The sequence below is a fragment of the Pelobates fuscus genome, chromosome 12 (genome assembly GCF_036172605.1).
Source record: "Pelobates fuscus isolate aPelFus1 chromosome 12, aPelFus1.pri, whole genome shotgun sequence".
Taxonomy (NCBI): Eukaryota; Metazoa; Chordata; class Amphibia; order Anura; family Pelobatidae; genus Pelobates; species Pelobates fuscus.
Genome location: NC_086328.1, coordinates 35,823,668 through 35,850,101, shown reverse-complemented (window position 1 = coordinate 35,850,101; position 26,434 = coordinate 35,823,668). Strand labels below are relative to the sequence as shown.

The window sequence follows — 26,434 nt, the reverse complement described above, 5'->3', positions numbered from 1 at the left end:
AGATATATGTCTGTATGTATCGGTGTGTTTTTAGGTGTATGGCTTTGTATGTTTATGTCTGTCTGTGTGTATAGCTGTGTATGTCTGTCTGTGTGTATAGCTGTGTATGTATAGGTGTATAGCTGTGTATGTCTGTCTGTGTATATATAGCTGTGTATGTGTATGGCTGTCTGTGTTTTTAGGTGTATGGCTTTGTATGTGTAGGTGTATAGCTGTGTATGTCTCTCTGTGTGTATAGATGTATGTCTGTATGGGTGTGTTTTTAGGTGTATGGCTTTGTATGTGTAGGTGTATAGCTGTGTATGTCTCTCTGTGTGTATAGATGTATGTCTGTATGGGTGTGTTTTTAGGTGTATGGCTTTGTATGTGTATGTCTGTCTGTGTGTATAGCTGTGTATGTCTGTCTGTGTGTATAGCTGTGTATGTCTGTCTGTGTGTATAGCTGTGTATGTATAGGTGTATGGCTGTGTGTGTGTGTGTGTATAGCTGTCTGTATGTATGGCTGTGTTTTTAGGTGTATGGCTTTGTGTGTGTATGTCTGTCTGTGTGTGTGTGTATGTATAGGTGTATGGCTGTGTGTGTGTGTGTGTTGCCGGACTTCGGACACTACTTGTTGGCTGTTTTTTGGTTTGGAGGGGGGAGGAGGGGTAGAACACACAGTTATACAGCAGTGGCTCTGGGAGTTGTGTTGACATGTCGGTGATCCCTGATGTCACTGAGCAGGCAGTCAGTCATTCTGCGTTCATTATATTAAGCTGTGCCATTATTAAAGTGGGATAGGGTGACTGTCATTGGGTTATATGGTGTGTGTGGCCTATTTCATTATGAAGAGGATACCGGGGACCGGTCTGAACTGCCACAAACCGTAAAGCAAGCCGTGAAACACGTTATTACCGATATCCCGGCACGCTGGGCAATCTCCAATCCGGACTCACAATGCCAACAGGGTGGAGGCTGACATCTTCCCATCATGCACCGCTGCGCAAAGCACATGTCCCGACATTTCTCTGCCACACACAAGATGGCCGCGCGCGCCCGCCCGCCCCGCTTCCTGCGTGACGTCATCCCTCCGCGCCGCTCGGCATTGCGCGTTGCCATGGAGGCCTCCGTGCTGCGTGTGAAGAGGAAGCGCGGAGCGGACCCGGCGGAGGCGCTGGTGATCAGCTGTAAGAGGCTCCGCGTGGAGCAGGAGGAGGCGGCGGAGCCCGGGCCGGTGGTCACCACCCAAGTGTTCAGACTCGCAGCCACCGTCAGCTCGCAGGCAAGCCCCGGGCTGGGAACCACGTGCTGCCATGGGAGCCGGGCAGACTGTCACTGCTGGCAGCACTATGGGACTGGCCGGAATCACACCATGAGTTATATAGCGCCAACACAGCCTGCAGCGCTGTACAATGGGTAAACAGGACATACCTAGAAATGGTCACTGCAACCACCATAACCACTTAAGTGACTTGCTCTGCCTAATGTCACTACTGTAATTTACGAAAGGACTACTTCAGCTCAATGAAGTGGTCTGGGTGCCAGGTCCATCTAGGTTTCACCCTGCCTGCTGTAAACATAACAGTTTCATAGAAACTGCTATGTTTACATGTGGGTTAATCCAGCCTCTAGTGGCGGTCTCACTGACAGCCGCTAGAGGCGCTTCTCACTGTGAAAATCACAGTGAGAAGACACTGATGTCCATAGGAAAGCATTGAGAAATGTTTTCCTATGGACTGATTGAATCGGCGGATGACGTCAGAAGAGGGAGGAGAGTCCCCAGCGCCGAGGGAGCCCGGTGCTGGAGAAAGGTAAGCATTTAACCCCCTTCCTTCCCCTTCAGCCCGGCGGAAGGGGGACCCTGAGGGTGGGGGACCCAAAGACCATATAGAGCCAGAAAAACAAGTTTGTTTTCCTGGCACTATAGTGGTCCTTTAACTGCTTCCTTGTAGGCTTGCCCCGCCCCCCCTTTTCACTGAATTTAGGCCTCCTTATACACTCTGCTGCATTCTTTTTTTCTTTCTTTCTAATCCTCCCTTCCTCCTTCATTCAGTCTGTCCCCCAGGGGGCTCAGAGTGTGCACATGCGTCCTGAGACCATTAAATCATGAAATCAGAGGATTCTCTATGATAAACCTATGATTGGAGCTCGGTGCGGCTCCCGTGACATCACACAGGGGTGCACCGCGCAGTATCGGTAGCTTTGTTCTGCGCTGAGCTCCAATCATGAGTAATGGCTTACTTTAAAGTGGGCACTGATACAATAATGCCAGTAGGCCATCATTCTATTCAGTACAAAAAAGGGTTGGAGAAACCTTTTAATGCTAACAAAACATTTATGACACATGGGAACGGTAGATGAAGAAGGCTCTGTCCAAACAAGCTTACAATCTAAATGAAGACCCCTGGCTATTGTAGTAGTATAACTACCATGATGCACTGCCAGCCTTAAAGGGCCACACTAGCTACCTCAGTGTAGTGGTAACACTCCTAGTACCATAACTAACACAGTGTGGTGTAGGTTATGGTGCCCTGCCGAGCCCCTTTGAAAGTAATCAGAATGCTGGCTGCCACTCCCTGCCTCCCCTACATCCATCAGAGAGCCTGAAGTTATCTTACTGATCTAAACACTCAACTGACATTCTCAGCCAGCGAGCTAGCAGGGTACTGCAGTGCTTAGCTGAGTAGAACCAGCAGAAATTCGTAGGCAGGAGTTTCTAGCTCTCAAAATGGCTGAGAGGAAGCTGGGAGCAGGTGTCTTCAGTTTAGAAGTCAAACAATTCTCAAGTGTTTTTTTTGTGGTGGGGGGCTTCAATGGGAATCCTGGCATGATAATCACTACAGTATGCTGTAGTGGTTGTGGTGCTTGGCATATTCCTTTAAGATGCTGTAAGCATACCTCCCAAGCTCTGAGGACATCAAGCAGACATCCTCAAAAAGTACAACCTGACTCATTATTCAGCACTACACAAAGTGTAATGTAAGTGCATTCCTGGTACGGTAACCTAGGTTCAATGTTGGGAGGTATGCATATGTTTTCACAGCCTCTATTTGCCACCAGTGTTAATTTTGGTGGAAATTTAGTTTTAGTGATAGTCTTTTGACTAAAAAGACACTTTGATTTTAGTCATTTGAATTGTTTGTTTTTTTGTTGACTTAATCTCCAGTAATTTTAGACAACACAACAAAATTCTAATGGGTTTAGTTAAAGCCCCTTCCCCAGCCCCTCGATGTCTCTTTGTGTTTTCTCAGCCCCTCTAGGTGTCTCTATCCCAAGACCTGGACTGTCTCTTTTGACCCCTCCATAGCCCCTCTGGGAAGTGTTAATTTTGGCAGCAAATTTTAATTCAGTTTTAGTCATAGTCTTTTGACTATAAAGCCATTTTAATTTTAGTTGTATATTAGTCATCGGAATAGTTTTTGTCGACTAAATCTCAAAAATATTTAGTCGACAAAATGAACACTGCCTGACACCCAGAGACCATCCCCTTTCAGCCTTTCAGCCACCTTGGTCATGGGAAATCTGCATTATTAATGTCCGTTCCATCCAGCCTGGCACTAACAAGGCACTTGAGAAGAGGGTAGTCAATGAGTACTAGGGAGAGCTCAGTTAACCTGTAGCGTTCCCCTTTAAGGTTGTACTTGGAGATGTAGTTATACATACTTGATTAATTTTGCTCTAACCTAGTTACTTGCATAGTGCCCTGTAGGTAGTACTTTGTGTAAATGAGTGACTAGATCTCGGTTTAGGATCAGAGCCGATCTACCTTTTGTATTAGACTGTGAATATTGTACTGTATTTTTTCCACATGGTACAGCGCTGCAGAATATGTTGGCGCTTTCTAAATGCTGATAATAAATCAATTCAGGCCTATCTTTATCTCATTACGGCTTCATCAAACCTGCCTCATCAGCACAATATCACTTCTGAATATTTTATAAAGATAAAATGCATTGACAAACCCAGGAGGAAATGGCCCACAGACTGTTTACATGCTATAAAAAAATACAATGAGCTGTGGTGGTGGTGGTGGTGGTGGTGGTGGTCTTCAGAGGACCCATTTAATAGCAATTCATGAGATGCAGACATATTATGGGGTATTCCACTGTATTTGCACTCTTAACATTTAATTAAAAAAACATCTGAATGCATATTGACTTCTGTTTAAACAGACATTTGTTGTTTTTTCATTGTATTGATGTTTTATTGAATTTTATTTAATACAGTTTTTATTAGGGGGGGGGGGGTGATTTTAAACTGTTATTGAGATAAGCTCTCAATTGATTCTTGTCTGTTGTTTTTATCAGAATGAGCCCCTCCAAAAGTACATCAATGAAGCACTTTCCCGTGACCGTGCCTGTCAAGCCTTGCACCCTTCCAGTGGAAGCAAGCAGAGAATCCAAGAAGAGCTACGGACGTGGAAGCACGTTAAACGTCAAAACAGCAGATACCGAGTAGTCTCAAGTCTCAGGCCCACACTTACAGAGGCAGAAGTATTTTCAGATGAATCAGACCAACCTACCAGCCCTGACAGTCCCCCGTTAAGCACTCAATCAAGAACGGAAGCTTCAGTTTGTGCGACAGGACATACAGAGACCAACAGCAACTTCCAGTTGTTTGATATGGTCCAAGAGGAACCAGAAACACCACCCGAGGAGTTAAAGGTTTGTTTGTCTGCCCAGCAACCCGTTCATGAGTTGCGTATAATAATATACATACATGCATAGATGGACATTTCCTGGATGCATAGTGTGTATATTAATATAGTGATAATTTAAGTGGGTGATTTTAAAACACTTTCCTAATCTGTGATAGTTGCCACATGCATTATGTGTAATAGTCTTACTCTTCTTGTTCTGTTTTTGCTTTGGTTTTCTTCAAATCTACCTATTGTCAATTACTGTTTAAGTGTAGAGGCTATTCTCTCATGGCCCTTTTTCCTGGAGGCTCAATCAGATTTAATGTTTAACTCCAAGTGCGTAAGCCAGGCATCGCCCAGCCTCACAATTCTCTTCCCATCCATTGCAGTCATCAACTGGCCATCCACATCTGGAGGGACGGGTGACTAAGGGCAGGGTCTCGGATCCTCTTTGCATTATTTACAATCAGGATTATTTATTATAATGACATTTCAAATTAAAGGCCACAGTAACTAAACTGAAAGCATTTCCATTTTGGCTCTTTTGAGCATAAAATCTGAAATTCACTTTAGTAAATAACTTGTTTGATGATTGACCTCAGTCATCATAGCTAGGAAGGAAAATCTGATTTGTGTGCCACAGAGCAAGAAATGAGCAGGATTTAACATAATCCCTACAAACAACCATATTGTGGAAATATTAAACATTAGAAATAGAGCACAGCATATAGGCAGAATGAGAAGATTTAAAAATAAAAAATAAAATAAAAAGACCAATATTTTTAAAGGAACACTATAGTGTTAATAATACAGAGCTGTATTCCTAACACTATAGGAACTCTCTGCCCCTGCTGATCCCTCAGCACTATGTCAGGATCCTCCTCTGCCAAAATCAGCTGATTGGGGCGAACCTAATGCGTATGGGTTGCACGCACAGTAGGTCTTCCCCATATGGGCTTTCCTATGGGGATTTTCAACACATTGGACGTCCTCATGCAAAACATGAGGACATCCCATCCAGTGTCACTTCACAAAGTCAAACTCTGTGAACCTGCATGAACTAGAAGCTGTCTAAACACTGCAATGTTTTACATTGCCGGGTTAAGGAAACAGGGACACTGCACATGAACTACTTCAATGAGATGAAGTGGTCTGGTGCCTATAGTGTCCCTTTTCATGATCATGTCATTTAACTCAGTATATGATTACTTTTTGTTTTTTCCTTACAAGAATTAATGCTCATTCTGTATAGGATAAAGGTTATGGAATGATTGTATGTCGCATTATGGGTAAAAGATCACATTTGGGAATCCGGTTCTGTTATGTTACTGTTAGCACTGATTTAATGAAAATTAGTGTGCTACAGTTATCCCAATGGCCCTTTAACCCTGTGAGTGCCAGGGCTTGTACCACACATTGATCTGTCATTGAAAAGAATTATAAGCTGCTCTGGCAATACATTCCTTTTTTGCTGTATTTGTGACAATTTCAGATGAAGCCAACTAATGGATGACTTACTGGCTTCTTTTTCCAGCAAGACAGCGATCCGGAAACCATCGTATGTAACTCTATGAGGATGATCAGGGAGAAGCTTACTGTATCCGACCAAGGCCTGGAGCATCGGGAGAACAACGAGGAGTTTGTGTATGACATTTATTATGCCGAGGCCTCTCCTCACAACTGGATCCAGGACATCCTTTCTGTCCAGCCGTACACTCAGGAGCAAGAACTGGTAATAGTGCATACCCTAAGCTTTGTTTTCAACTATAGGGAATTTATAGAAATACTAAAATGTGGTAAGCAAAACACAAAAAAGTAAACCAAGTAAAATAAAAAAATGGTGGTTTTGCTGTATTACTATTTAGAGGTACTAACTGAAAACAATTAGGAAAATTAAAATTGGTCAAGCACTGAACTTCACAATTACTGGACCAGTAGAGACGGAATGACCTAATAAAATAAATGGAAAAAAAAAATACAACTTAACTTGGGAGCAGTGTTCAGCATCCTAATCCATTAAAGGCTATTTACCTCTAATAATAGCATAAAGTAAAGCATGTATTATAAGATCTACTCTAGAGGGAAAACTACATGGAAAGCATGTTAATGCTCTGATCTATCGAAAATAATTATGGATGTGCACTCCAATAATAATCTAAAATATAGCATATTTTATATAGGGGAGGGGTGTTGACTCATACTCTGTACTGTTTGGCTTCTGCAAGAAATGGTTATCTCTATATGTTAAAGGGACACTATAGTCACCAAAAAAAACTTAAGCTTATTGAAGCAGTTTTGGTGTGTAGATCATTTCCCTGCAGTGTCAATTATCTGCCATATAGGAGTTAAATCGCCTCCTTGCATGTGACTTGCACAGCCTTCCTAAAGACTTCCTGTAAAGAGTCAGCTAATGTTTATCCTTCCTTCATTTCAAATTCTATTTAATTTAAAATGTATTATCCCCTGCACTGTTGATAGCTCAATAGACCCCACAGAAGCATTCTGTGTATGATTAAAGTTCACTTTAGAGAGCAGGCAATAAGAACTTTTAAAGTAAGTTACATTTAATTGAAAGTGAAACCATTTTGTTTTCATGCATGGTGTGTGAGTCACAGCCCCGGGAGGTGTGGCTAAGGCTGCATGGACAGAGACAGATGGGATTAACTCCTAAATTGCAGAGAATTGAGCAGTGAGACTGCAGGATCATGATCCGTACACTAAAACGGCTTCCTTAAGCTAAAGTTGTTTTGGTGACTATAGTGTCCCTTTAATTATATTAGCTTTGATACATTGTAGCTGGTCATATATTCTGTTACTTTGTATTGATTTTTACAGTTCTATAACAAAGTGCTGTATTTTTAGCTTATTATTGAGTCCATAATTATTTTCGATTTTCAAGTTTTCCAGGCATTTTTGGGAAGTGTCTATTTTTGGGATTTTCACCTTGCTTATGATTATATTTAAAGTGATTGATAGATGGTACACCCTCCGTTCTAGATTAAAATATTACTGCTTTGAGCTGACATTCTCTGAATTTGCCTGCTTCCTTAGTAGAGCTGTAGCAGGTTTCCAGGCACAATTCTTAGTGCTGTTGGCCAATGTAACAGCTCCCTGTATACCGTATGTTTTATCCTCTAGAATCTGTGATTAGAAATGACTCCATAGAACACAAGTATACATGCTGGTAAATGTGTTACAGATGCAGTTGTAACTGTGCTATCTCTTTGTGCTTTCATGCATCTCCACCATTATTATTTTTCTGGTGCGTATTAGTGCATTTCACCTGATCAGCTCCCGTTGGATGCATTTTAAGAGTTGTTGCCTCTTGGAGGTGAAGTGCCACACTTGGACCTTCAGGCAGTAGAGCTTGTCTACTAGTCCATGTAGTATATGTCTTATGTTTACAACATACCGCTGTCTGTGCACATAGCATGTCCCTTGCCAACTAAGTCTCTGTCCTACCACTCGGTATTCACTCATATTCCTTGCAGGTTGCTGATGATATTGAACCAGAGGAGATTTACGAGGATGAAGACGATGAAAATGAAGAGAGTAACTGGAGGAATGACTATCCCGATGAAGAGGACAGCGACCAGGAAGAGAGATATCAAGGTAATTGAGAGATTTGCTCTCTTAGGGTTACTCACCAAAGTGTAAGTTAGCATGAATTTATACTTGTAGGCCAAAAATTACCCACGTGAAAACCTAGCCCACTGATATTTCTTTAATTTGACTGTTTTAGTCTAAAATTTGAAATCTACGTTGAAACATTAAGTTTATCCATGGTCTGTGGCTCTGCCATTTTGTAAAAAAAACAGTCAAATTCACTCAACAGAAATCTATGCTGTTTGCAATCTGAATGCAACCATAATATGTTTATCATCTGTTTGTAGAGTAATTTCAGTTCTCACTTGTACCAGCTTGGCGTCACACCGGACTATGGTCCAGATTTAAATTCGAGATGTTGAGAGGGGAGAGATAACTAAGTGATTCTGCCCCCCTCCCCAGAGATCCCCCTCCTTTCTTAATTTCCCTGTGAGACACCACACACACAAAAACAAATGAAACATTGACACTTCTTGTGCCTTGGGACATTACCCCTATTTCCAATGTAAAATAAGAGTTGCGATCATTGTCCATTTCATACAAAGTGTGCATGACTTTAGCCAATGAGACACACAAAATTATTTCTGGATCCATCATTCTCCACATTTGATAACCTTTTAAGCATTTAAAAGCTTGTTACTGTACTTTTATAGGAATGTCTCCTTTTGCTATTTCTGGTACTAAGATTGTAGACTGTGCATCTTATTACCCAAATTGTAACTAGTATCCCCACATCGAGTTCTTGATGGAGCATGTATATGTAGGTGTCCCTCTGTTTTTACTTCTACACCATTAATCAAAAAGTTAATGCGAACATTGTTGATCTATATCTTATGACTTTGCCTATATATATATATATATATATATAGATATAGATATAGATAGATCAGGTGTGTCTGGAGTACCTAAACAAACAGCAATTCAGGCCTGACCACAGCATTCATGAAATTCTAGTACTCCGTTGATTGATCCCAATCTTAGATACCGGTAGTTTAATGGAACCGATAACGGTTCATTGCACAAAACGTATGATGTTCTATGACCTTTTTCCACTTTCAACAGGTTACTATGAAGAAAGTGAAGAGGAGAACGATGGATGGAGCGCTTATCGTAAAAAGAAACTTAGTTTTCTGGAGGGGGATGATGACGGCGAAGATGGGGACTAACATCGCCTCATAAGAGGTTAAAGAGTGATGAATAGCATTTATAGAGGGTATCTCTCTTTGCAGATCTTGGAGAAATGTTCTAATTACTAAGAACACATATATTCAAATTATTATTTTTCCTCTAATTTCGACATTTTGGTAAAACAAACTCTTTAGAACCCCCTGGAATGCAGTCTTTCAGTAAGGCATGGATCAGTATTTGCCATGTATTAGCAACAACCAAAAATATCTATATGAATTGTGCACTGCCTTCTTTAAAATGACTAGATTGTGTTCTCGCATGTGGAATAGTACCAGGTCTATCTCAGAGCTTCTGGGTTTGACCACTGGGTTCTGGTTGAACAAACTATTGCTTTTGGTAAGTGGAGTGGTGTGCGGCTCCACTCATAGTAGAGGTAAACCGTTCAGAACTTTCTGAGGTGGTCATGCCCTTTATTTATCGGTGGTATTTCTCCTTTTGCATATACTGCCTAATACTGTCAAAGTTGTTGGAAGTTTTTTTTTGCCATAGTGAAAGGGCTCTAGATATTTAATAATAAATAATTTTTCCCCCCCTCTAATATGTTTTGTGGGTTTTTTTTTTTTTTGCAATTTCTGATGAGTTTTATTTTTTGATTTTAATATCGAATGCTTTGTGCTTAAAATTTTAAATTCAGTTTTAATTCACTTTTCCAGCAGATCACGCTTTAGTAAATAACCACGTACGAGATTAATTTACTAAATAGTAAATTGTGCTTGGCTATTTTGTATTTCGAGTTTCAGATCACGGTTTAGTGAAGAAATATTGATTCATGTACGCATTGATCCATGGACTCAAAATCCAACCTATACATCTCATGGTAACTTAATCAGCACAACGAACAGATCACGTCTTATAATAAAATTGGTCATACCTTTGATGAATTAGACGGCAGATGGGATTTACCAGAGCTGTATTAGAACACCGCCATAATATAAACGTATACGGGGGCGGGGCCTGACACTCAAGCGGAGCAGTCGCATGCCCGGCGAGCTCCTGCTCTAAAAACTGAAATAAGGCATTCAAAGGCCGACGATCCACAGCTCAAATCCTGCAAAATCACCAACGTGAACAAGGGCATCCAGGCGAACCCACGAGTGCCCAACTTGCAAGTAACTCACCTGATCGCCCGACTCCTGACTCTGCGGCCTACAGGCGGACCTGCCGCAGGAGGGACGGCCGCTCTCCTGGGGATCTGGTCGGCTAAACAGACCGCGCAGAATTGGTCTTTCAACACCCCCCCCTTTGGACCGGCGGGGGATATCCCGGTCCCCACCTGGGAACACCACCACACCTGCCAGGCATCAAAGCTAACAGTCACCTCACCGACAAGGGGTGCGTGGCGAATCCAAAATGGCCGCCGCACCGACTGACCACATGTCCTGCTGGGAGACACTGTTCCAGACGGCTTTCGACGCCCTGTGTGCAGCGTTTTGGTCCCAGATAGAGTCCCGCCAGCAAGAAACCACCATCCCCTCATCTAAGCCCACGGAGACCTTAACCGGGATATCACCTCCCTGTGCCTTCAGAGGACCGAGGGTCAAGAGGAGCAAGCACCCCTCGCAGCCAGCACCTGGGATTAAGCGTACCCACAGAGCTCCAGCACAGACACAAACTCCCAGACGGAGACCTCGGCGGCCCAGCTTGCCTGCAAGAAGCTCACACACTCGAGCAGCCCAGTACCTGCCAGCACCACAAGGACCCAGCCTGACTGTAGCGAGAAGAGCCTGGGACAATGGGAGATGGCTGACAGCTAAGGGAGATAACACCTGCGATGGTCCCAAAGACACCGACCACCTGCCCCAGCCTTGCCAGCAAGCTAAAGGCATCGGATGAACACGGGACTTTGAGCCCAGTCTTGGCTCCCTGTTACTCTACAGTCGTTCTCTCCCCCACCCATTACGTTAAGGTCTAACCCAAGCAGTGGCCCATTGGTGGTATTTGTTTATGTCTTTATTTTCAGCATGTCTTTACTTAATATACCAAACGTGCTTCTATCTAGCTCTGTTAGCTTAATTACTTCCACTCAGCCGATGTTGATACAGACATGCTAGTCTAGCCTATTATACTATAATAACAAAAATGTGCAGTTTATCAGTGCCAAATTTACGCTTCTGTTGACTCCTATTTGTGCTGTTGTGGCACTTTACGTATGCCTGTAATTATCTTGCACGAAAAAAATAAAGAATTTAAAAAAAAATAAAAAATTTAAAAAATTTAAAAAAAAATAAACGTATACACACCGCTCCATTTTAATCTCCAAAGTTAAATTCCAACAACATGTAATACTGGAAAAGTCCAAACTAATTGGACGTTACTTCAAGCCACTAGAGGCACTTCTGCAGAAATAGCGGTGTAAAACGCACAGACAATGCTTTCCTATGTTTCTATGGGAAAGCATGGATTAGTTCAGATCATTGATCTTAGCCAAGGATGTGAGGCCAGCCTTTGAAACCGCGCTGAGAAGAAGAAAAGGTTAATAACTTTTTCCTCCCTGCAGGTGGGGGTTGTCACCTAAACAGCTCACTATAGCTTCAGGAATACACATTTGTATTAAAGGATCATTATAGTGTCAGGAAAATAAAGTGGTTTTCCTGACACTATAGTGCCCTGAGTGTGTCCCCACCCTCTGGGTCCCCCTCCCGTGGAGCTGAAGGGATTAAAACCCCCTCAGCAGCTTACCTTATTCCAGTGCCGGGCTCCCGCGGCGCTGCTGAGCTCTCCTCCCACTCAGACGTCAGAGGAGCGGAATGCGCAAGTGCCGCGCGCGCATTCAAAGAGTCCATAGGAAAGCATTTCCCAATGCTTTCCTATGGACGCTCTGCGAGATGAAGGCATAATATGCCTCCAGCGTCGCAGCTGCGCCTCTAGTGTCTGTCCGGAAAACAGCCACTATAGGCTGGCTTAACCCCAGATGTTTCTCTGAAACTGCTATGTTTGCATCTGAAGGGTTAAAACCTGAGGGACCTGGCACCCAGACCACTTCATTGAGCTGAAGCGGTCTGCGTGACTATAGTGCTCCTTTTTGATTGAAATCCATTCAGCAATAAGAGTGGCATAAATGTCACATGCGCCTTTCAACGAGTCAGCAAATAGCCTTCAAGAGTATATTTAACCATTCATACCTTGGAACCTAGTCGTCCATAATTTCTCGATTTATGTAAACAAGGGGCTGAAACGGCTTATTGGAGGGACACGTTTCGCATGCAGAATAGTGACATGAATATTGCCAATACTTGTACATACTGCATTTACACAAGACATTTAAATGGAAAATCGTAACCAAGCAATCGTATGGGAGTTGTGATTAATAAACTTTAGCACTACCTTTTCGCAACCCCTGTTTTAGTCCTATCTAGAATTTGATTCTAAACAATTTAGTATCATGAGCTAAGCATACTTTCTGCTCATCCAGTTTATAGAATAAGGTGTGCACAGTCTGACCAGCTATTTTTGGACAACGTTTCTAAACATTCTAGGAGTAAACATTTCTCAGAACTGTAGAACTAAAAGAGCTGGAAGCCAAGGTGTATTTATTTGATACTAGGTGGGTGGAAAGGAGTTTTGATGAATTTAAAATACTTTATTAAAATGCTTTAAGAAGAAAATTCTGCACGAAGATGGTTTTCTATTCAACATAGATTATAGCCCAAAGCGTATGCAGCATGAAATAGGTATTCGTTATTCTTGCACGAGGCTGTAAATTCTTGCAACATTTAAATTTCTGCTAACTGAATTCAATAAATAAAACTCAATTGAATTTATGTCTGTAAAGCATAACAGCGCAGGGCTAAGCTCATTGGCTGGGACCGGTCAGCAAAATTCTAAACCAATGAGCCAACCCTGGACTGCAGAGCTTACAGAAGCTCCATGTAGTAGCTTCCAGTTCTCCTGACTCCATAACCACTACAGCATGCGGTAGTGATACCGGAGAAACTGACGGAAGCCAAGCACAGAGAGATGGACACAGGTTTCTTCAGGAAGGAAGAGATTCTTTATTGGATCACCGATCGGGACTCAGAGGGACTAGCGTCACCAAAATACAGCAAAGTCTGAGTACTGAATACATAGAGTACATTCCTTATATAGCACTGTAGCTCCTCCCACAATTAACTACACCCACACATACCCTTAACCTATTTAATGAATAGAGTCTAAACTCATCCATCCGGTCTAACCACGTGGCTCATCTGATACAAAGGAGAGGGACGCGTAATTCCAGTTCTTACATTCCTGCACCTGGTCAGTACAGTGATGACAGTATCTTAGCTACGTGTTATTAACTAACTGATACTACAAACACATATACATACATATGCCTTGTGGCAATCTTAGCCTGCTAAACTTGTATTTTACTGGAATTACATCACATTCCCCCCTTTGATGCCTCTGATATTTCACAATTACTTGAGGCATCACTTAACCTTGGTTTGCATATACCTCAGGTTACCATGAACCAGACCAGACTTATCTTATGATGTGAATCTTTTAACACTCATCTTCCTGCATTGGTTCTCCTTGATCTAGAGCCTTATACTTATATATCGCCATTATCTGTGCAGCAGCCTTCCTCTCTGCTATACTTCCTATCAGGCTTTGCACAGACCTAACTACTAAGGGTATAAGACACGGTAGGAGTAGACACAACAGTAAAATCAGTAGGACTCCACCTACCACTGCCTTAAGCCCTCCAAACCACTCATACCAGCTACCAAACCAACTACTTGGATTGTACCCTTTCCATACCTGAGTAGGCACATGCACTAGTTTAACCATATGGCTAGTAAGCTCAGCTATTGCTTGCCCTTCGTCATCTATTTGAAGACAGCAATTACTTAGGTTAAACTTCCCACATACACCTCCCTCTACTGCCAAAAGGTAATCCAAGGCTAATCTATTTTGGTAGACTGCTGTCCTCATCCTGGTGTTATGCTTCGCTAGAAGATTGAGTGCTTGTGAGGTCTCATTAGTAATAATCTCAACCACCGCCTGTAATCTTATAATACGGTTGAGCATATAAATTGGGGTTCTATAACCAAAGGTACCATCTTCTGCCCACGTGGCTGGCCCATAATAATCTATGATACGCTGGGGAGGCCATTCATTATCTTCCCAGGCGCCTATCTCTAGGGGTCCCCTTTTCTTCCTATGATTCACATCATACACTTTAACACCTAAAGTCTCACCTGTTTCAATCGGTAACAAGAAGAAGGATGGTTTGAGCATACCCAACACACATGCCCCTTCCCAGTCCTGTGGCAACTCCGAATAGGCTTTCTTACCACAGATCCAGTACAAATTTGCTGGGGCTCTCCAGGTAGATGTGATGGATAAATCAAACCACACATCCTTTAAACTGGCATATCTAGCAAACGGGTTAGATGGTTCTGAGACATTTGAAGCCGACCACCAAGTTGTATTTTTAGTATCATCATCATAAGCTTTTTGCCCTAGACAAGTTAATTCTCCTACAGAAGTATTATACATTATTCCTTTCCTTGCTATGCAAACATAACCTATGATGGAGGTCTTTAATCTCCACTCAGATTTACCTCTAACACTCATATGATAATCGGCTTGTGTAGATATTAATTGGTCAACTGCCTCAGAACCGGACATTACCTCCTTTGCTTCCCAAGGCCATTGGTCTCCCATGTTAGTACCTCCACACACATAGCAGTTGGTAACATTAAGACTACCGGCAATACTTTCAGCTAGGTCAATGAACAGGTTTTTAGCGTTATGGGGGATCTTATTATCTATACTCATCTCTTCATAAAAGGAATGGTATACTTGATGAGTCTGGGAGGATACCGTATCAGTCTCTATTCCTATAAACAATAATGTCCCAGGATCTAAACCCGTCCCGTATATTTGAAACCCAAATAAATTTCCATACTTATCTAAGAACTTGTCGGGGTTATTAATGAGTATATGGACTGGGTTGCATTCCATAGACTTACAATAAGGGCTAGTCGGCAACTTAGTCACTATCATGTCTTTGTCTACTGTCTGTCCCCAAGTTGCCCACCCCACACAAGACCAATATGGACAAAAGTTATAGTCTTTATTTGGGCATCTAGGACTCACATATTTATTTTTACTACTGGGACAAATATATTTATCATTAGACCCATACGTCCTCTCCCATCTAAGATCCCCACATACATTCCACGGTTTTCTACCACTTGATATCGCCTTACATGCATCAAATAGCAGAACACCCGAAGAATGTACGGATTCTAACACCGTCTTATTAATTAGGGTCCCCTGAGGATCTCCATTCCTGAGAGTCAACCAAATTGTACGAGGTTGATACTCTGGACTGAAGCACTTAGGTTCTCCTACTCCTAAATGGCACACACTATAGTCTATATTTAGGTATCTACATCTTGATACCTCTCCTTTACATTCGTATTGTGAATGCCAAATTAGGGTTTGGGAAATATGGTTACCTGTTCTCGTAGTCTTAATGCATACCTCACAGCTAGGAGTGTCGGTACCTCTACCTTCCTGAATATAAAAACACATATAAATAAACACAATCAAAAGCACATCTTTCGCCGTCATCCTCAGTCTTCGTCCGTGCGATGGAACCTCAGCTTCCAGGATGTGAGGGCTGCAGGGAATGGAGTTCTGCTCGTCTTCACAGGTGTCCCTTCGAGACTTTCCTGGCTTATACACTATGTGTTGGTAAGCGGACAGGCTTTATTATGGCCTTCTCACTCACACCTGTAACAATAAAATTTGTAATCCACAATAATTCCTCGTTACTCCGACTGAGTAGTGCGTTTCAACCGGATCTTGCAGGGATTCTCTGGATCTGCTGTAACTTGCCAAGAATCGACTGCTGCTGGTTTAACCCTGGAGTGATGTATCCACGGAGTCACTTCTGCTACTTTTATTGCTGTAGGGGTAGACAAAAGAACAACATAAGGACCTCTCCACTTGGGCCCTAACGGTACATTATTCCACTCTTTAATCCACACTTGATCTCCTGGATGATAACTATGAACAGGGGGATAAATATTCACAGGTAATCTATCTTGTACCCATTTCTGTACCTCCTCCATAGTCTTACCCAACTCTACAACCTGCTGCCGGGTAATTCCTTCTCCCAACTGACTCAAGTCCCCCCTTAAGTTACCAAGTACGGGAGGTGGTCGCCCATACATGATTTCAAAAGGAGAGAGGCCCATCCTTCTGGTAGGGGTACTGCGGATTCGCAATAAAGCTATGGGTAAGAGAACGTTCCACTTAAGTTGGGTTTCCTGACACATTTTAGCCAACTGGTTCTTTATAGTTCTATTCATTCTCTCTACCTTACCAGAACTCTGGGGTCTATATGCAGTATGAAGCCTCCACTTTATACCAAGCATATGAGTCAGTTGTTGTAGGCACTGATGAACAAAAGCTGGACCATTGTCCGATCCTATAGAACAGGGTAGTCCATATCGGGGTATTATTTCTCGTAGCAGGAATCTCACAACTTCTCCTGCTTTCTCTGTACGAGTAGGACATGCTTCTACCCAACCTGAATAGGTGCACACAATTACCAACAGGTAACGATGTCCACCCGATTTAGGCATTACTGTAAAGTCTATTTGTAGATCGGACATGGGGAGTCCCCCCATAAACTGAACTCCTGGTGGCTTTACTGGTCCTTGTCTTGCATTATTCTTAGCACACGTTACACATCTGCGTACAATGGCCTGAGTCAAGTTGGACAATCTTGGTATGTAGAAATGTTTTCTAAGAAATTCTTCAGTACTGTCTCTCCCAGAATGTGTCCCGTTGTGATAATTTTGGACAATTTCTACCGCTAGCGATGCTGGTATAACTATTCTTCCATCTTCTAGCTGATACCACTTGTTCTCCAGATACTTTCCCGGTTCAGTCTTTAACCACTCCTCTTCTTGAGCTGTATAAACTGGAGTCCATTGGGACAGTGGAGTTGGTATAAGAGCAGCTATATGCCCCACATACTCCTGTCTTCCTGATTCAGCAGCACGCTTAGCTGCACTATCTGCCATCCGATTTCCCTTGGTTACATCACCATCTCCTCTCAGATGCGCTCGACAATGTATGATACCGACTTCTTTCGGCTCCCACACTGCTTCCAATAGTTGTAGGATTTCAGCTGCGTACTTGATTTCTTTGCCTTCTGAATTCAGTAGTCCTCTTTCTTTATACAAAGCTCCGTGGGCATGAGTGGTTAAAAACGCATACTTAGAGTCCGTATAGATATTTACTCTTAAACCTTCAGCCAATTGTAACGCTCGTGTTAGTGCTATTAATTCTGCCTTTTGTGCTGATGTTCCTTTCGCCAGTGGCCGAGCTTCTATCACCTTGTCTATTGTTGTCACTGCATATCCTGCATAGCGGATCCCTTCTTTCACATAACTACTGCCGTCGGTGTAATATTGAACATCGGGGTTCTGGATGGGAAAATCACGAAGATCTGGTCTACTTGAAAATACTTCATCCATTACTTCCAAACAATCATGTTGACTTTCAGTAGGTTGCGGCAAAAGGGTAGCTGGATTTAAGGTGTTTACAGTCTCTAAATGCACTCTTGGGTTTTCACACAACATTGCTTGATACTTGGTCATACGGCTGTTACTAAACCAATGATTTCCTTTGTAATCCAACAACGTCTGTACTGCATGTGGGACTCGTACATAAAGTTCTTGACCCAGAGTGAGTTTATCGGCTTCAGCTACTAGCAGGGCGGCTGCAGCTACGGCTCTTAGACAAGGTGGAAGTCCGCTGGCCACTGCATCCAGTTGCTTAGACATGTAGGCAACAGGTCTTTGCCATGATCCCAAGTACTGTGTCAATACTCCCACAGCCATTCTTCTTTGCTCGTGTACATATAAGTAGAATGGTCGTGTGTGATCAGGTAGACCTAATGCTGGGGCACTCATCAAAGCCTTCTTCACATCTTCAAATGCCGTTTGCTGTTCTTGGGTCCATAAGAAGGGGTCGTGCTCTGTACCTTTGATGGCTGCGTACAGAGGTTTTGCCAGTATCGCATAGCTGGGAATCCATATCCTACAGAAGCCTGCTGCCCCCAAGAATTCTCGCACTTGTCTTCTATTCTTGGGTATTGGTATTTGGCAGACAGCTTCTTTTCTCTCTGGCCCCATAATCCTTTGACCTTCAGAGATATGGAATCCCAGATACTTGACAGTTGGCAAACACAACTGAGCCTTCTTTCTAGACACCTTGTATCCTGCCTTCCAGAGAATGTGTAGTAGATCGTGCGTTGCTTGCTGACATTTTTCTTTTGTAACTGCTGCTATCAACAAGTCATCTACATATTGTAACAATACACATTCTCCTGGGATAGACTCGAAATCCAGTAGATCTTGACTTAGAGCTGAACCAAATAGGGTAGGTGAATTTTTAAACCCTTGGGGCAGTCTTGTCCAAGTCATTTGGCGTTTTGAGCCCGTTACAGCGTTCTCCCACTGGAAAGCGAAAATACATTGACTTTCTGCGGCAATTCGGAGGCAAAAGAAGGCATCTTTGAGATCTAAGACTGTGAAGTAAGTAGCCCCGCCCGGAATTAAAGCAAGCAGGTTAGATGGATTGGGTACAACTGGATGTATGCTAACAACCGCATCATTGACTGCTCTTAAGTCCTGCACAGGTCGATACTCATCTGTGCCGGGCTTTTGAACAGGCAGCAATGGGGTGTTCCAGGGGGAAGTACAGAATTTTAGGATACCATACCGTATGAACTTATCCAGATAGGATTGGATGTTCTTCTTAGCCTTCTGCGGAATGTGATATTGTCTTAGGCTCACTGGATAAACCCCATGTTTCAGTTCAATTTTTATTGGTGGAATATTGCGGGCCAGTCCTGGTGGGTTGTTCTCTGCCCAAACTCCTGGTATGTTAAACAATGTCTCATCACTCCTAGGGTTTTGGCTAGTCAACACTGTATAAAGTCGCCACTCTTCTTCCTTTGGTACGGATAAAGTCATAATACCTGAAGGTCCATTAAACTTTAAGGATGTTGTTCCATTTGGTAGGAACGTAATCTGCGCTTGTAATTTTGATAGCATATCACGTCCCAGCAATTGGACTGGACATTCAGGCATATAAAGGAATTGGTGTTTTACTACGTGGCCTCCCAATGTACAGAGTCGACTTTTAAGAACCGGTTTTTCAGCACTTCTTCCAGTTGCTCCTATCACAGTAATAGTCCTTCCAGATGGAGGAGCAACTAGATTAGTCACCACTGAATGTTCAGCACCAGTGTCGATCATGAACGCACTCCTTTTCCCCCCTATTGATACATCGACCATAGGCTCCGCTCGACCAAGGGGGATGGAGCCCGGTCGGTATCAATAGTCCTCCATGACAGTGTCAGCCAATCCTACAAAGTCCCTACCTTCTCTATCGCGGGACCTTTGCGCTGCTGGAATATACCTGTCTTCCCTAACACTTCCTCTGTTCCCATTACTCCCTCTATAACCATTACTCCCTCCGGGGCCTCCTCTACCTCTCGCTCTACCTCTAAAGTTTCCGTAGCCTGCCCTGGGTTGGTCTCTCTCGTACTGCTCTCTTTGCGGACATTCGTTCCTCCAATGCCCTTCTTCCTTGCAATACGCGCATTGATCCCTACTCAAAGGCTCCCTACTCCATCTATTATTGCCTCTATCTGGGCCCCGTTTATCTACGCCTGCGATCGCTACCGCTAGCATATCAGCCTTTTTACGCATCTTGCGCTCCTCCTCTTTCTTGCTTTCTGTTTCCCTATTCATATACACCTTATTAGCTACCTCCATTAGTTGGGTGATTGACATACCTGCAAACCCTTCTAGCTTTTGTAGCTTGCGCTTAATATCTCCGTAAGCTTGGCTGACAAAGGCGGAGTTCACCATTCGGGAATTGTCTGCGTCTTCCGGATTAAAGGGGGTGTACAAGCGGTACGCCTCCAATAATCGGTCATAAAAGACACTGGGCGCTTCATCGCTTTTCTGGATCACCTCAACTGTCTTCGACATGTTAATGGCTTTCTTTCCTCCGGCTTTCATGCCAGCAATTATAGCGTCTCTATAGGCTCTGAGTTGAACCATATCAGCACCATTTACGTTCCAATCGGGATCAGTGTTGGGATAATGTGTTGCGGCCCATGCTGCTGGATTAGCTTGGTTCAAAGCACGGGCTCTATCTTCTAATGCTTTAATGGCTGCTTGATTTATTCTTGTCCTTTCCTCATTGTTAAATAAAGTCATTAGTAACTGCTGGTAATCAGCCCATGTCGGATTATGCGTCTGTACTATTGAGGTGAACAGATCAGTCATAGCTTGTGGTTTCTCAGTATACGAGGAATTATGGGTCTTCCAGTTTAAAAGATCGGTTGTGGTAAATGGGACATATACGAAGACTGGGTCAGCGTGTGCCATTTGACCTGCGGCATCGATATAAGCTGACCCGGGATTCAGACGAAGAGGCATCTGATAGTGCTTTAATTGTTGGGCACCAGTCAACTGTCGGGTTTGGATGGGGCTACGTAGAGAGGCGTCAGTCATGGGTTCCGGTCGGGGAGAGATAGGGTATGGGGATGTGGGAGGTCGGTTTTGGGAAAAGGTCGTAAATAAAACACTTCGAGCCGAGCTAGATGAAGCTTGACCGGAAGTCTGAAGTGGCGCCAAATCAGGATATTCGTTTCTAATGGGGGTGGATTCTGGTTCCGGAAGGGGAGATTTAGTACGAGGGGGGGTGGATCCTGTACTGGAGGAGGAAGCGGAAGTGGATGAGGGTAATGAGGGGAGGGGTGCAGGACTTCCTGCGTTTGCGTCACTTCTTCTTAACGGAAAGTAAGGGGGCGGCAAAGGGATCTCGGACTCAGGGGGCGTGTCCAAAATGGGCCTAACACCAGTCCTAGTGGACGAGCAAGTCCTAGCTACCATGAGGCGACACTGCTCCTCGTGGCATGTCTGGAGCCATTTTGGCGAGTCATTTACGGCCTGTCTCCAACAGTCAATATAAGGAAACTGGCCGTAAAGTTCAGGCCTACCCGATACAGCCACGTGTAAGCGCTGTACCAGAGTTGGATCCAAACTGCCACGTGGCGGCCATGCCGCAACCAAAGTAGGCCACTCTCTAGTACACAAAGTAACTAAACGCACAGGAGACATCTTTACCCCAAAATCACAAATTTTAAATCCCTTTTTAAAATTCTTCACCATACAACCTAAGGGATCCGGAATCGTTGACTGCGACGCACCCATACTTAACAATGGAACGTCGTCGACAACGAATACTATACACGCGTACTATTCAACAGTCACACCCGTTTCCTCTGGCAACAGCACCACGTGGTACGGTTACCAAGTGAAACGTACACAATAACAATAAACACTCAGGGAATTCCCGTACACACACAGCTGTTACACCAGTCACTATATAATCAATATTATGCCCTTTGGCGTAACTATACAGTCACCCACGCTATAATTCTCTATATACGAATTACCCGTCTATAACACACCCCAGTAACATCGTCTTTTACAAATAGCGGTTACAGTACGGTTAGCATAGGTCAAAGCACAAGTTAAGGTCACAATACAATTATTAGTGGTTATGGTGTTAAACATGCAATGGACGACAATGATTAGTACTTATTATATAATGTCAGTAAATATACAGGGTTATGGTACCGTGCACTATAATACAGCAACACACTATTAACACTCTCGCTAGACGGCTGAGCTCGCGCTATCTAACAAGATATACACTTTACTAAAACAATCGTTAACACATTTACAATTCCCAACTAAACTATTGGCCAGTACCTTGAATGGACTACCTAAAACTATATACACCCGTTTTGGTTAGCCACACTGCCCAATCACCACATATACATAGCGAGCTAGAGATCCGAATTTACACAGGCGCCTCTTAGTCGCACTATACAACGAGCTAGAGATCCGAATTTACACAGGCGCCTCTTAGTCGTACTATCAAAAGTCTAGTGGGTTCCAAATTTACACGCCTTCCCACTTAGCCCAGATAGGATGAGAACTAGCGAACCGAATTTACACAGGCGCCGCTTAGTCTCCCGGTCCCTCCGACCTAGCGAACGTAATATACACCCTAGAACGCTAGTCTAGACAAGACACCGGTGTCCGGCTAGGGCTATTTACACCAGGACCCCGCCTGACTAACCAAATCAAACGGTCTGACTAAAGAGCGTTCGATCGAGCGGTGCGCCTTCGCTCCTTCCCTCCGACAGAGGGGGCAGATACAGATTCAAAAACCCCTTTGGGCCTACCGCACAATCGGTATACCCCTAGCGGGTCCTGCCGTCTAAAACAGCAGTTATCTTACCTCCTCGTTCCTGAACCTGAGTTCACACTCATCGACGGGGACACCCCAGCACTTCTCACGTAGAGGCCGATGATCTCCTGGACAACAGACCAGTGGCGCCGAGACGAAGGGAGGTCCACGCAGAAGTTCAGGGGTGCAGCCGTAGAGAACGTGGGCAAAGATAGACCGTCTCACGCCTCTGCCTCTCAGCTACCGTTGAACGATGAGCTTCCCGGCCAATGCACCAAATGATACCGGAGAAACTGACGGAAGCCAAGCACAGAGAGATGGACACAGGTTTCTTCAGGAAGGAAGAGATTCTTTATTGGATCACCGATCGGGACTCAGAGGGACTAGCGTCACCAAAATACAGCAAAGTCTGAGTACTGAATACATAGAGTACATTCCTTATATAGCACTGTAGCTCCTCCCACAATTAACTACACCCACACATACCCTTAACCTATTTAATGAATAGAGTCTAAACTCATCCATCCGGTCTAACCACGTGGCTCATCTGATACAAAGGAGAGGGACGCGTAATTCCAGTTCTTACATTCCTGCACCTGGTCAGTACAGTGATGACAGTATCTTAGCTACGTGTTATTAACTAACTGATACTACAAACACATATACATACATATGCCTTGTGGCAATCTTAGCCTGCTAAACTTGTATTTTACTGGAATTACATCACAGTAGTGGTTATGGTGCTTGAAGTATCCATTTAACATCTAAAATCAAAACTGTATTGTGATTGTCTGTATAAGTACAGACCAAAACTATGTTGTATTTACCAACATAGTTTTGGTCCATAAATAAAAGCAAGGCACGTTCATTAGGTTTTAGGTCTGTATTATGTCTGTTTTAACTGTACTCCTCTCTATACACGGAACATGAGATGTAGTATTAGTGTCAGTAAGGTAGATCACATTTCACACTAGCTGAACCGGTCTGAGTCTCAAGTTTACATCATAATAAATTTACCTTTGCTACGTATCCATCCTAAACAAGCATAATAAAAAGTCAAAGAGGCAGATAGGCTTGTAACTCATTTATTGTATATATAAAATATAGCACACAAAAGCACCAAAATGACATTTTCCCTGTGAGATTTGCTACAGTATTGAAATAACTCCATACTCGAAGCTGTGCATTGAGAGCTGCCATGTGTGTATCATGGTCATCTTCAGTTTAGAGGAATGAAAACCGCATGAAGGACTTTAAAATCTTAATGGGCCCCTGAGAAATCGGTTCTGGCTCATGCTCTAATTTCCAAAGTTAAATTACACGAATATGTAATATTGGAAAAGTCGAAACTAATTCGACGTTACTTCAAGCCCTATAGAGTTTTCCATCATATTGGTATGCTGTATTCTTGTAATCCATAATGAAGCAGTTTCTTTAAAATCTATGGCCGATTGAATAGATCCGTCCGGGATCATTCATTGAAGTATGTGGCCTTGTACCCCAACAGTCGCCAATGCTTGCACACAAACTGGTGGCTGTCTCGGACTAATTACTCAATCAGATGTAATCGTCCAACCTTCATAAGCACCTTAATACTGATTCACTCTGTATGGCTACACAGCATACTGTATGTTCTGATACTGTATTGTTCGTTTCACACACACTCGTTAGTTTTGTACTATACAACTACTGGTTTATGTAGTGTTCTTTTTAATCAACTGGTGGAAAAAAATAAAATAAAATTGCAACGTATAAATTAGATCCGTTCCACTGGACTATAATTCAGTTTTTAAAAGACCGGTTGCTATAAAAATAATTATGGATTGCAGGTACTGTGTAGGGAAAAACTGATGTTTCTTATTCATCGCCTACAAAATGATTTATGGCTTGGATGAGTCTTATTTAAGCTCTGTAGTGCTTTGCTAAAAATCTAAATACGATCTACATGTGCATTACATGGTTCTTTCGTTAAGTTAGTAATATCTTTATAGAAATGTCTTCGTATTCATTCTATTATAATAATACATATGGCAAACTACAGAGGTTTGCATTACAGCAGGTGATGCCTCGGTTATTACGGTCTGCCTGTAAAGGCGCAAGATTGCAGTAGTCTGCAGTTAAAATGCACTGTGTGCTGGAAGACAGGAGCAGAGGACCTTAATTCACCGTAATCTGTGCAAGAAGCATATGGAGGTATGGTGCTTGGAGTGTCCCTTCAGCAAGGTTTTTAATTAGTGTGGATTATCAGGAGCTCAAAGAGAATCATTGCTACTGGTGTCCCATCCACTGACATGTAATAGTCCATGTGCACCTTGCACAGAGTGTGAGGTAGCAGAGGGTTAATGGTAAGTCATACACTTCATCTAATATTGTCACTAGTGCCTCCAGACTAACACCTAGCATTTTAAAATCCAACATGCTTTTAGCAATCTACTCCTTCAGGTTGGTGAAATTCCTAAAGTCCGCCCCTTGTAGTTCTAGGTGCAAGACAGACAAGTTTTAATCTTTTTGTGCCCTGATGTGGGTGAGCTCAATGTTGTTCCATCAGACTTAGTGTTGTGAATGATAGTGTCCCCCTATAAAATAAATTTAAAAAAATCTAGACATGCCTATCCAGCTGCTGTAGAGTGGTGCTAAAGGCAGTTGCTGCCAGTAAACAGTTTTTTGGGTTTTGTATGGAGTACTGCTGGATATAAACAACAAGTGCACTTTAACAACCTGAGAAAGATCAGGTAGAAAATACAAAGGTGGATTACAGGGGTACAAACAGGGCTTAACCCTAATTACTACAAAGGATACAGATTAGAGGAAATTATCTAGTTAACGTCATAAGAGGACGGTGGTTATATCTCTTTCTGTATTTTGTCCAAAATAACTGCTTGACAGTCTAATGTACACATGCAAGTGGTGCCACCTTAAATCAATTTACTATTAAACGTGTTTATTATTTTTCTATGTGGTTTGCACCTTGTCCGAGGTACATTTTTAATTTTAATGTGATGTATATAGATTGCTCCACTGGGGTACTGGTTTTGTAGGGATCTACTTTCTGTTTAGGAGAGTTTCTCCCTCATTTCCTCTAATCTGTATACTGCTGGATATACCTATACATAGATGGTTGTGGAGTGAGCTTTTATTTTTTTAAAGAAGTGATGATTTTGGTTTAATTCTCACTAAATAAACCAAGACCTATTACAAGCAGATCTAATAATGCTGTTTAGTTTGGCAATTTTAACAATATATAGGTTGAGACACTATTGTTAGTTACCATGTACAATACTTATTGTAATAGTGGAGTGTAAAAGCACATGTATTGTTTTAAACCTGGGTGCATTAACCATTTCACGATGGCCACAGTCAAAAAGCCATAGATGTGAAAGTGGGAGACCTATCCTCCTTTGTTAAACATAAGAAAAAAAACATTATCAGTACAAGTTATACAAGATTAAAGGACGGAACTCAATAATTTCCACCACTACCCCCAATCCAAACAGAATACAGAAAATTGGATACAATTCATTCAATCTCCTCCCCTTCCCTTTAACAGAAAAGTTGAAGTTCTGTTAAAGGACCACTATAGGCACCCAGACTACTTCAGCTTAATGAAGTGGTCTGGGTGCCAGGTCCAGCTAGGTTTAACCCTTTTTGCAGTAAACATAGCAGTTTCAGAGAAACTGCTTGGTTTACCTATGGGTTAATCCAGCCTCTAGTGGCTGTGTCATTGACAGC

General features: G+C 42.8%; 2 protein-coding genes across 3 annotated transcripts in view; one reads left to right on the top strand and one right to left on the bottom strand.

Annotated features, from left to right (window-relative positions):
* The window catches only part of PRMT7 (protein arginine methyltransferase 7), a 32,304-nt gene extending 31,262 nt beyond the window's left edge, over nt 1–1,042 (bottom strand). For both annotated transcript variants that reach the window (XM_063438697.1, XM_063438698.1), the window contains exon 1: nt 895–1,042. The gene's annotated coding sequence lies outside the window, so the exon portion shown is untranslated. The remainder of the gene's footprint in view (nt 1–894) is intronic.
* Nucleotides 1,043–9,939, top strand: SLC7A6OS (solute carrier family 7 member 6 opposite strand). Its single transcript, XM_063438699.1, has 5 exons — nt 1,043–1,261; nt 4,287–4,643; nt 6,153–6,350; nt 8,110–8,230; nt 9,287–9,939. Exons 1-5 carry the CDS (start codon nt 1,097–1,099, stop codon nt 9,388–9,390), a joined length of 945 nt encoding a protein of 314 aa, XP_063294769.1. The 5' UTR covers nt 1,043–1,096; the 3' UTR covers nt 9,391–9,939.
* The last annotated feature ends 16,495 nt before the right edge of the window (nt 9,940–26,434 follow it).